General features: G+C 40.6%; 1 protein-coding gene across 2 annotated transcripts in view; it reads right to left on the reverse strand.

The window, feature by feature from the left end:
• The window catches only part of LOC134330175 (formin-binding protein 1), a 173,276-nt gene that overhangs the window by 52,532 nt on the left and 108,734 nt on the right, over positions 1 to 12,010 (reverse strand). For both annotated transcript variants that reach the window (XM_063011186.1, XM_063011187.1), the window contains exon 6: positions 6,987 to 7,091. In XM_063011186.1, the coding sequence (XP_062867256.1) occupies positions 6,987 to 7,091 (105 nt within the window). The remainder of the gene's footprint in view (positions 1 to 6,986; positions 7,092 to 12,010) is intronic.

Below are 12,010 nucleotides of genomic sequence, written 5' to 3' on the forward strand. Positions count from 1 at the left end.
ATACCATTTTTTCCCAACTGAGTACGAGTACAAGTACATGTATTTTAGTACTAGCCGATACCGATACCGATACCTATTTAGAATGATGCAATCTGGAGCATTATGGAATAGTGTAGTTTTTAGTGTAAAATAGTGCAAAAAAAAAAAAAAAAAAAAAAAAAAAAAAAAAAAAACCACCGCACAGACATCATTGAGAAAGCTTCTGACAAGTTAACGTTCATTAATAAACGCACGTAATTAACGTTGTGCACATCATACATGCGATGCGATTCTGCTGATTGAAATATTTACTTTAAAAGGATAATACAGCAATAATACAGATAATACGATTCTATCAGCACATACAGTACATTCGTGGTTCACCTCGGTAAATCGTAAACGACTCTGAGTCGGCTCCCGCTCTGTGGTAATAACCAGTATAATTAAGCCTGAGCTTTATAATGTAAGCGAGTCACACAAAATGTTCTATAGTAGTTGGTGTTTATTTACAACCGCATCATTTATTATAACAGTAAACACGGAGAGATGACTGAGAAAAGAAGCTTAAAATGAGTCGACTCCTGAATCACTTGTATCGACACTGAACAGAGTATTGAACACAAACACGTCCTATAACAGCGGTCGCTGCTTTTGTAACCGGTTATCTTCGCTGTTAGCTCTATTTTGAAGTTTTTTTTTTTTTTTTCAAACGGAACTAAATAACATTAAATGTGCGTGTGAGCGTGGTCAGTAAGAGTAATGAAATATGTCTCCCGTGGGTGAAAAATGAATTGCTTTAGTTTTAGAAGTAAAAAAATCTCGTAATGTCACGCCCCCCGGTCAGGCACTCGCGCCCCACAGGTTGAAAATCCCTGCGTTAACGCAGCAACGTGCACTAGGCACAAGGTATCGGATGTTTAGTATCGGAGCCTCGTTTGCGAGTACGAGTACGAGTTAATGAGCGCGGTATCGGGCAAATACCCGATACTAGTATCCGTACTCATGCATCTCTAGTCCAGACCATTGAAGAACAGCATGAAAGGGGGCTAACAAAGTATGTAGAGAAACAGATGGACTACAGTCAGTAATTGTAGAACTACAAAGTGCTCCTATATGGTCAGTGGAGCTGATAAACTGGACAATGTGTGTAGAAACAAGGAGGTGGTTTTAATGTTATGGCTGATCGGTGTATAGTTACAGTAACAAAACCATCACAGCATCATAGCTAGTGCCACCCTAGCTAACAAGCAAGCTAGCAGTAGCGTAACGTCATGTTTTGAGGCTAAGAATGATGTACTTACAATTTCATTTAAAACTGATTAGCCCTGCAACTGAATTATATCTGGACTAAGCATCGGTCTATATCAGGGCAATACTGTACACACTTTTAGATTTACCCATTCACTGACGACTAAAGGCAAATTAGAGCAGCCAATCCACTTTCTGCATGTTTTGGAGTGGTAAATAAATAAAGCGTAACAGTTTCTGCCCCTTGTTTCCATGTTTTAATCTCGTGTGGTTTCTCAGTGTTCCTTTGTACTCTTGTGTTACTATAAATTGCAGTTTAGCTTAGTGTTAGCTTAGCATAGGAATTAGCATTTCTTGTTTCACCTATTTCAGCTTAGATTATTTTAGGAATCTGTTCCTTGTTTGCAGTGGTTAGCATTAGCGTTCAGCATGGGTGTAGCTTTTAATGTTTTCTCTAGTTTAGCTTAATTTAGGGATCTGTTTAATGTTTCACTGTGCATTAGCTTAGCATTAGTTTAGTCATTGTTTATTCACATGTCCCTAGTTTTTGCTTTGTTTCCATGCTCAGAGTGTATTCCTGTCTTGTTCTGTAGCTGTGGTTCCTTGTTTTTAGTTGATATTTTGCTTGTTTAATAAAATATTAACATCTGTGTAACTGTATTGTGCTACCGCTCTTAATCTGGTGTTACACAAAGTACCCAGAGGAAGGTAGAAAAATACAGGAAGATACATACATGAAGATACTCCACACAGACAGTAACCAGAAGCCGAGGATCAAACTTAAAACCCCATAATCTTTATTGCTCGGCATCTGCTTTACCAGTGTGTCAGCCTCTGATATACAGTCAGTTAGGACACCCCATGAAATCCTTTGTCTTTTTGAACATATTTAAACATTTGAACATTTGAGCTTCATTTGAACAGTACTGAGAGATGGAGCTTATATAACTAAACAAATAAAATGTTAAAAAATTACTTTTAAACACAAGCTGTAAAATGTAATGAACAAAAATAGAAATTTATTGTGAGGAAAAAGTTAGGACACCCCCACATTTATTACTACTTAAAATGTCTAAAATTAGAATCCGGTGCACCACATCAGCTGCAATGTTTAGACCATCATTAGGGGACATTGGAGTTTTATTTAAACCTCAGACATTAGTTTGTTTGCTCTTGATTGTTGAAGTAAGTGATATCACCATGGTGAGATCTAAAGAGCTTTGTGAGGCCTTCAGAAAGAAGGTTGTAAATGCATATAAGTCTGGGAAGGGATTTAAAACTGAGCTTTTGGATCAGCTCTGAGACGTAACACCTTAAGTAGTAATCTCAGTAATCTAGCAGATTTTACAACCCCAAATCAGAAAAAGTTGGGACAGCATGGAAAATGCAAATAATAAAAAACACCATTCCTTTTCACCACACTTAAGTGATTTAATGTTTCAGCTTTTATTTTGTCTCATTCTTCCTGCAAACACGTCTTAAGATGTGCAACAGTACGGGGTCGTCGTTGTCACATTTTTCCTTTTAAAATTCTCCACACATTCTCTATTGGTGACAGACAGGCCAGTCAAGTACCTGTACCCTCTTCGTCCACAGCCATGCCTTTGTAATGTGTGCAGCATGTGCTTTTGCATTGTCTTGTTGAAAAATGCATGGACGTCCCTGGAAAAGATGACGTCTTAAAGAAAGCATATGTTGCTCTAAGATCTCAATGAACTTTTCTGCATTAATACTGCCATCACAAAAGTGTAAATGACCTTTGCCAAGGGCACTGACACGGCCCCATACCATGACAGAACCTGGCTTTTGGACTTGTTGCTGATAACAGTCTGGATGGGCCTTTCCATCTTTGGTCCAGAGCACACAACGTCAATTTTTTCAAAAAAAGACCTGAAATGCTGATTCATCTGACCACAATACACATTTCCACTGTGTGATGGTCCATCCTAGATGCCTCTGAGCCCAGAGAAGTCGACACCGCTTCTGGACATGGTTAACATAAGGCTTCTTTTTTGCACAGTAAAGTTTTAAGTGGCATTTGTGCATGTAACTCTGTATTGTAGTGCTTGACAAAGGTTTGCCAAAGTAATCCCTATATCAGCTATTGTTGAGTGACGGTTCTTGATGCACTGCCGTCTGAGGGATCGAAGATCACGGACGTTCAGCTTAAGCTTGCTCCCTTTGTCTTTACGCACTGAAATTCCTCCCAATTCATTGAATCGTGTAATGATATTATGCACTGTAGAGGGAGAAATATGCAAATCCCTTCCAATCTTTCTTTGAGGTACATTGTTTTTTAACATTTCAAAACATTTGTTGGAGATCCTCTGGCCATCTCTGTTAATCAAAGACTTCATTTGCATGTTCCAACTTTTTCTGATTTGGGGTTGTATTTTAACATGCATGCAGGAGTTTGTACAGGAAACAGTAAGAGAGAGAGAGAGAGAGAGAGAGAGAGAGAAAGAGAGAGAGAGAGAGAGAGAGACTGAGACAGAAAGTCTGACACGGAGAGAAGTGAGAAGGATGTTTTTAAATGGGCGGCATCAACTCACCACATCCTGAACACATTCTAGGAAATTAAACCCTGACATTTAGCACTAACACTTGTTCTACAGGTACAAAACCTTGTCACCTGAAGCTAAAAAAACCTAAATAAATATTTTTTTACTCATAATAAAACTGTCTAATCAGCATTAAAACCATATTACATACTAATACACTCACTATAATGCACACAGGTGATGGACACCAATTTAAATGAGTTTAACCACACTTAGAAATGTGCAATCTCCACCAATCTTGAATTGCCAAGTACAAAACCAGTTTGTTGTGTATTTGATGGGGTTTCCATGGCAGAGTAGTCATACACAAGCCAAATAGGACCATCTGCTATGTCAAGCAGGCAGTGCTTGGGTCATGTTGGCAGGGCTATGGGAGCACAGGTAGTGACAGATTAGAACTATACGATGAAAATCGTTACCCTATGGAGCCGTACTGGAACCTGAATTACAACAGTATAAATGCATCTGGGAACAATATGATTCTGACCACACACTCACATCTGTTTCAGCCACACTTGGACAGGAGCAAACTTGCTCATGAGTCATGACACGTATCAAAGACACACACCATTTTTCCACTGATGCAATGTAATTTTGTCTCTGGCTTTTGGGATATTATACTCTCAATACACTCATAGACAGTACAGGGTACATTGAGAGTATATGTGTATTACAGTTTTAAACATGGAGGCATTACAAAAACTGGAAAAAAGTGGTAAGCATTAGCAGTAAATCAATAATTTACAGACACATTGTCTACTGGCATATTGATTAATGAGGCTTTTACATCCAGCAGAATAGGTCCGCACTCAGCTCACATCATTTCAACTGTATACATCAATATACTGCATCTTGGTATCACGCTAAATGGTAAATGTTACAACGTTGATCTTTAATTCTAACTGAGAACAGCCACGTCCTAATTAGGGCATATAAGAAAACTAAGACCTTCTGCCTAGTTTAAATATATGACTCAAAACAAATAAGTTTAGTTTCACCAATGTAAATTATTTGGACATTATGTTGTGTCACAGTACTGACCAATTTAGTGCTAAAAGAACAAACAAGGGGACAAGATGTTAGGTTTTTTAGTTTGATTTGGGGTTTTTGGATGCAAGTGCAGGTTTATTTCGAACAAAAAGCAAACAATCCAGGTACACGATTCAAGTAACGGTAGTCAGAGGATCAGGCAAAGGTTGGTTGATCTGCAAACAGTTTCCGATGGACAAGGCTCACAAGAATAGTCAAAAGTACAAAGCTGGCGTTGATATCACAAAAAATCAGTTTGTTTGTTTGTTTGTTTGTTTATTAGGATTTTAATGGCATGTTTTACACTTTGGTAACATTCATGACAGGAAACGATAGTTACTCATTACACAAGGTTCATCAGTCCACAGGGTTATAACGAACATCATGGTCAATTTAGTATCTCCAGTTCACCTCACTTGCATGTCTTTGGACTGTGGGAGGAAACCGGAGCACCCGGAGTAAACCCACGCGGACACGGGGAGAACATGCAAACTCCACACAGAAAGGACCTGGACCGCCCCACCTGGGGATCGAACACAGGACTTTCTTGCCGTGAGGCGACAGTGCTACCCACTTAGCCACCGTGCCGCCCCGAATAATCAGTAAATACAAAATACTTATACAGGAAACAGATCCACCTCATGCCAAGTTCACACTACACGACTGGATCTTGTAATCGGGAGTCTTTTAAGTCATTGTGGTTTTCACACTCCATGATTGATTGGCGATAGGGGGTCACACACTACATGATCTACCATTAGGAGGAATCGCAGACGAGTCTGTCTGGTCTCCCAAACTATGTTTTGTCTTGAAAAAACAAGCGAGAAGTGACGAGGGGTTTAATGATACCACGTCCAAAAATGTACATCAACAATAAGCATAAGTTGTTTGTGCCCTGATGTGCAGCGTAAAAGCAAAGAGGAAAAAGAAATGAATCCGAGTGGATTGGGCTACACAACCAGCAGGGATTGTTCTGTTCTGTAGTAAGTTGGAGGTTAATAAATATTTTTTGCAAGAATATTTTTTGGAGGATAAGATCACAAATACTGTAAAGCTTGTGTGTGCCGATGCATTCTGATAGAAACTATATTACGCCCCTGTACCACCTTTTTACATCTCCTGCCCCGGGTTTCCCCTCACCCCGTATCCTGCGTTCTCATTGGCTGTAGTTCGACATAGCACTCGCTGCCACTCGCAACCTGCTCACAACGCCATTCATACTACATGATTTTGAGTCGGCGACTGGTCCAGATATTTAACATGCTAGATATTTTTTCGTGAGTGCTCGGAGAGCCGCTCGGATCGAGTCGTTCAACAGTTCACACATAGCGATGGAGAGCCGAGTTTTGATCCCCGAGCAAACGCCGAGTCGCCTTAGAGCCGGCACATCGAGCAGCGACCTGTCAGCAAGCAAAAACCAGGGCAAAAGTTGTGTAGTGTGAACTTGGTATTAGCTCAATCAAGAACTGAAAAGGGGTGTATTATCGAAAACAGGTGCAAAGACCCGCGCAAAGTACAGGACAACTCCTTTGGGTGAAAAGAAATAAATAGGTATGAAGTAGCCTGAGTAGCCATGCAACGTAACAAAACACACAGAAACATACACACACACACCCAAAATGTGTTTGTACAGGTGTAGCTTTAGTAGTTGTGTATCATGAGTGTGTGAGTGTGTGTGTGTGTGTGGGGGGGGGGGGGGGGGGTTGTCTTAAAGTAAGTAAGAACAGAACAGCATCTATTTATAACTTGTACTATTTGGTATTTAATTATGCTCCCTAAGTTTGAAACTTAGTTCTGCTACCGGTCGGCTGGGCACCCGCTAGCAGGCACTGGCTACTAAAGTCTGCTGTGTGGAAAAAGACCGAACTTAAAAAAATAAGGGTGGGGTCTTCGATGTTGTGTAAAGACCCTGGTTAGCTGCCCGAGGCACCTGAACAGAAGTGGAGGAATGTGGAGATCAGTGTGTGACTCTCCATGTGGGAGCCTGGCCTCATGAGCAAATCTATCGAAGTACGGGCAAATAAGAGGGGGTCGTTGGACTGCGCATGTGTTAGAGGGAGCCTGTGTCAGGCAAATATACCCTCCTCGGACACGATCGTAGTATCCAGAAGCGGAAGTAAAAAGGGGGAGAATAATGCATAAATTAAAATTACAATAAGAAACTCCTACCTTCTCCACGTCTGCCTTTGTCACATTGATGTCTCCATCCATTTTTTCAAAGTACTGCTGTGCTCGGTCTGCCTCTTTACAAGCTCTCTCGTAATTGCGCTTGCACTGGAAAACACAAGATCATAAGTTGTTAAGTTGCTAAAACATACAGTTACCCACATGAACAGTACATTTTTATTGGTAGTGTAATGATAGTGTAAAAAATGACCCTGGCACCCTAAATCCAAAGATGCTGGAAAGTGCTACAAGTACTCTGTTGATTCGTCACTGCAGAGAACACGTCTCCACTGCTCTAGGGTCCAGTGGTGGGGTGCTTTACACCAATGCATCCTACGCTTCGCATTGTGCTTTGGTGATGTAAAGCTTGGATGCAGCTGCTCGGCCATGGAAACCCATTCCATGAAGCTCTCTACACACTGTTCCTGAGCTAATCTGAAGGCCACATGAAGTTTGGAGGTCTGTAGTGATAGACTGCAGAAAGTTGGCGACCTCTGCGCACTATGCGCCTCACCCGCTCTGTCATTTTACGTGGCCCACCACTTTGTGGCCGAGTTGCTGTCGTTCCCAATCGCTTCCACTTTGTTATAATACCACTGACAGTTGACTGTGGAATATTTAGTAGCGACTAAACTTGTTGCACAGGTGGCATCCTATCACGGTACTACGCTGGAATTCACTGAGCTCCTGAGAGAGACCCATTCTTTCACAAATGTTTGTAGAAGCAGTCTGCATGCCTAGGTGCTTGGTTTTATATACCTGTGGCCATGGAAGTGATTGGAACACCAATTCAATGATTTGGATGGGTGAGTGAATACTTTTGGCAAATTTAGTGTAGATTGTGGACATATAAGTGATTTCCTGGTTGTTACACAAAGACCATAGTGATGTGCTGTAGAGTATGCTTGTGCAGAAATTGGCCATTAGAGTAGAAGGGTGTGGTGATTATTCATTTTTACACTACATGCACATGAACTATGCTAATTGCTAAACCCTGATGTTGATCCTAAACCCTAAACTAAGCTACACCCTGCAAGCTAACACAATGCTAATGCTCAGCATTAACTAGATACTTATGCTAAACTTGACCTAGACAACACATGATTATCGAAACAAGATTCCAAAGCAAGAGCATGGGTCTCGGAGCATGGGTCTCGGAGCATGGGTCTCAGAGCATGGGTCAAACAAAGTCACATCAAAACAATCTCCCCTGAATGATCCACAGCACACCTTGAGCATTAAATCTGCAATGAGGTTCAGCTGTGGATCATTAGCTCTACAGTCCAATCATAATAAAGGGGCGTCAACTTGCAAGTATAAACAAACCTACCCCAAACACGTGCTCTCTGAGACAGGGCATGGCTCATACACTTCAGAGATGAGTTCCGGGAGCACAGGGAGGCTGGATTTGTGAATCCAATATTGACAGGCACACACATTCTTCCTATAGTGCAGTTTTTGACAGCACTTCCCACAGGATTGTGAAGTGCAAGTTTTGTTTCTATTCTTATGTGGGGTGAGGGGTGAATGCTATACATGAATAAATGTATGTAGTATGGCTGTTACATAGTCAGTCCCTGCCTGTCACTGTGCTCATAGAGAGTTTTTGTTACTATCTCACGCACCCTCTGTCTCCGCCCCTTCCTGCTCATTTGTTCCCAGACTCATGGCCTACAGCTGTTCCTCATTTGTCAAATTTCTGTTCTGTGTATGTAATTCTTCCTGTGTGCTGCCTTCGCTGTTGGTCATTCTTTCTGTGTATTTTTACTTTCTCTGTGACTCTTGCTGTTGTCACAAGCCATTAACACTCTGCTAACTCAATAACTGCAGAGTTCCAAACCTCCTCTAGCATTAACATAAGCACAAAAACTGATTGCCAAGAGCTTCATGGAATGGGGTTCCATGGCCAAGCAGCTGAATACAAGCCTTACATCACCAAGCACAATGCCAAGCGCCTGATGAAGTGGTATAATGCATGTTGCTACTGGTCTTTGGAGCATGTGCTGTGGAATCTGGCATCTGATGGACAAGTCTGGGTTTGACTAGTGCCACGGGAATGTTACCTGCCTGACTGCATTGTGCCAAATGTAAAGTTTGGTGGAGGAATAATGATGCTATGGGGTTGATTTTTAGGGGTTGGCCTAGGCCTCTTAGTTCCAGTATAGGGAAATCGTAATGCTTTAGCATACCAAAATATTTTGTACTTTCTGTTCCAGCATGACTGTGCCCCAGTGCACAAAAGCAAGGTCCATAAAGGCTGATTGGATAAGCGGTTAAGTGAGTGAGTGAGTATATGCAGTTTCACAGGAACATGGAATGCATTAACAAGTTTCCCATACATCCTTAAGGGAAAAAACTCCTTGAAACTCAACGCCTTTTAAACTCAACGCCACTCCCAGAACCAATTGACGTAGAGTTTCAAGTTACCACTGTACTGTTTTCATACACAAAATAGCTATGTGTCCTATTAATCTTCTAATAATCTCTCTTGGTTAAGTAGCTTTATAATTATTGACTAGTTCTTGTATTTGTCCTTTCCACCACTTCATGTCCTCGTTCTTTCTTTCCTCCGTCTTCTAATTTATCCGAGAGAACAACCAGCATTTGTTTTCCGAGAACACTGCCATTCCTCGCTCCCCACACACACTCACAGATACATCGCCTGTCTTTGTTCACCCACGTGTTTAAAAATGCAAACTGACACTACAAATTCAAACACAAACACAGATGTGCACACATACACAAACACATTTATTTTTATACAGAGGATGGGGCAAGGAATGTAGTGTTGTATCCTAACTGTTTTAGTCATGAGTTGCGGACTGTCTGTCTATAAAGCATCAGAGCCCATTTGTGTGGGTGGGTAGTGGTGGCTAAGTGTGAGAGAAGAGGATTAGTGTTAGTGAACACCTCAGTTCCCGGGCTCTAAAAACCAAAGACCAAGTCCCAAATTTTGGGGTTCTAATAGACTCAGATCTCACATTCACCAGCCATATAAAAACCATCACCAAAACAGCCTTCTACTATCTTAGAAATATATCCAAAATCAAGGGTCTAATGTGCCAACAAGATCTAGAGAAGCTCATCCATGTTTTTATCTCCAGTAGGGTGGACTATTGTAATGGTCTCTTAACTGGACTTCCCAAAAAGACCATTAAACAGTTACAGCTCATTCAGAACGCTGCTGCTAGAGTTCTAACTAAGACGAAGAGAACTGAGCACATCACTCCAGTTCTAAAATCTCTACACTCTAAAAAGTAATGTGTCATTTTTTCTACACAACTACTGTGTCCTGTGGTCTGTAACATGTTTTGTGTCATTTCTGGCCACTTCTTACACAGACACATGTAAAGTAACTCTAATAGTTAGTCTACACATTTATGTGTAGAACTGTGAGAAAATACATTGTGTAAAAAATAAATATATATTTCTTCAATTTTACTTAAATTTGTTGGATAAAATAATGGCATTTCTGACTAGAAACATAGATTATTTCCCATGAAAAATGTAAAATAAATTAATAAATAAAAAAATATGCGTTAACCAATCACATTTCTCCTATCAAGTATATCTGTGTTTCACGTTTGATTCCCTCTTTTTGGACCATGCAAGGAAAGGAGCAGGACTCATCCTTATTGGTAAGATGCAAAAGCAGTGGGGTTTCAAAATAGTCTAGTATTGAGTATGTTTTATTAATCTTTATTTAGTTCATGTTTATCAGTGTTTTGTTGTGTGTTTTATGAAGTCAAGCAAAGCTATAAAAAGTAGGTTTTAACCTTGTGACCTGTTTTAACTTACAATAGACTCACAATTGACTTAGTTAAGTAAAAAAGGAGGCACTGAATTACATTAATATAAACCTAAGTTTGCTTTTCTGTTACTATTCAGTAATAAATGTTCTGTTAAACCTGACTAGTCTTTCTTTTTATTGGTATTATTTATCGTTAGCTAACTGGCTAACCGTAAATTGGACTTTTAGTTTGGTCAAAATGGCGCCACAACAGAATGACTGTGGATAAGGTTACCTCAGCAACCTTCTGTGTTTTTCATTTTCTCAAGGTGACTTACTTAACTGACCTATGGGAACTATGTGATTACAGTGATTGAGTAACATTATTTAAGTTAAATCTCATTATGAGAAGCGAATTTTAATCATTTTAACATTTGTTTTAGCTTAGTTTAGCTCAGTTCGTTTTACCGAATCGGTTCTTTTAAATCATCCGTTTAAACGAATCGAAAAACTGAATCGATTGATTCATTAGTGGTCCTAATGCAGTTGGTTCCGAAGTGCAGAATCGGTTCGGAAGAATCGGTTCTTTAAATCGAATCGTTAGAAACATTGCTTATTGTTATTAGCATTAAAGAAGTAGTGGTGGATATACAGGGGTTGGACAAAATAACTGAAACACCTGTCATTTTAGTGTGGGAGGTTTCATGGCTAAATTGGACCAGTCTGGTGGCCAATCTTCATTAATTGCACATTGCACCAGTAAGAGCAGAGTGTGAAGGTTCAATTAGCAGGGTAAGAGCACAGTTTTGCTCAAAATATTGCAATGCACACAACATTATGGGTGACATACCAGAGTTCAAAAGTGGACAAATTGTTGGTGCACGTCTTGCTGGCGCATCTGTGACCAAGACAGCAAGTCTTTGTGATGTATCAAGAGCCACGGTATCCAGGGTAATGTCACCAAGAAGGACAAACCACATCCAACAGGATTAACTGTGAACGCAAGAGGAAGCTGTCTGAAAGGGATGTTCGGGTGCTAACCCGGATTGTATCCAAAAAACATAAAACCACGGCTGCCCAAATCACAGCAGAATTAAATGTGCACCTCAACTCTCCTGTTTCCACCAGAACTGTCCGTCGGGAGCTCCACAGGGTCAATATACACGGCCGGGCTGCTATAGCCAAACCTTTGGTCACTCGTGCCGATGCCAAACGTCGGTTTCAATGGTGCAAGGAGCGCAAATCTTGGGCTGTGGACAATGTGAAACATGTATTGTTCTCTGATGAGTCCACCTTT

This window comes from Trichomycterus rosablanca, chromosome 16 (genome assembly GCF_030014385.1).
Source record: "Trichomycterus rosablanca isolate fTriRos1 chromosome 16, fTriRos1.hap1, whole genome shotgun sequence".
NCBI classification, from domain to species: Eukaryota; Metazoa; Chordata; class Actinopteri; order Siluriformes; family Trichomycteridae; genus Trichomycterus; species Trichomycterus rosablanca.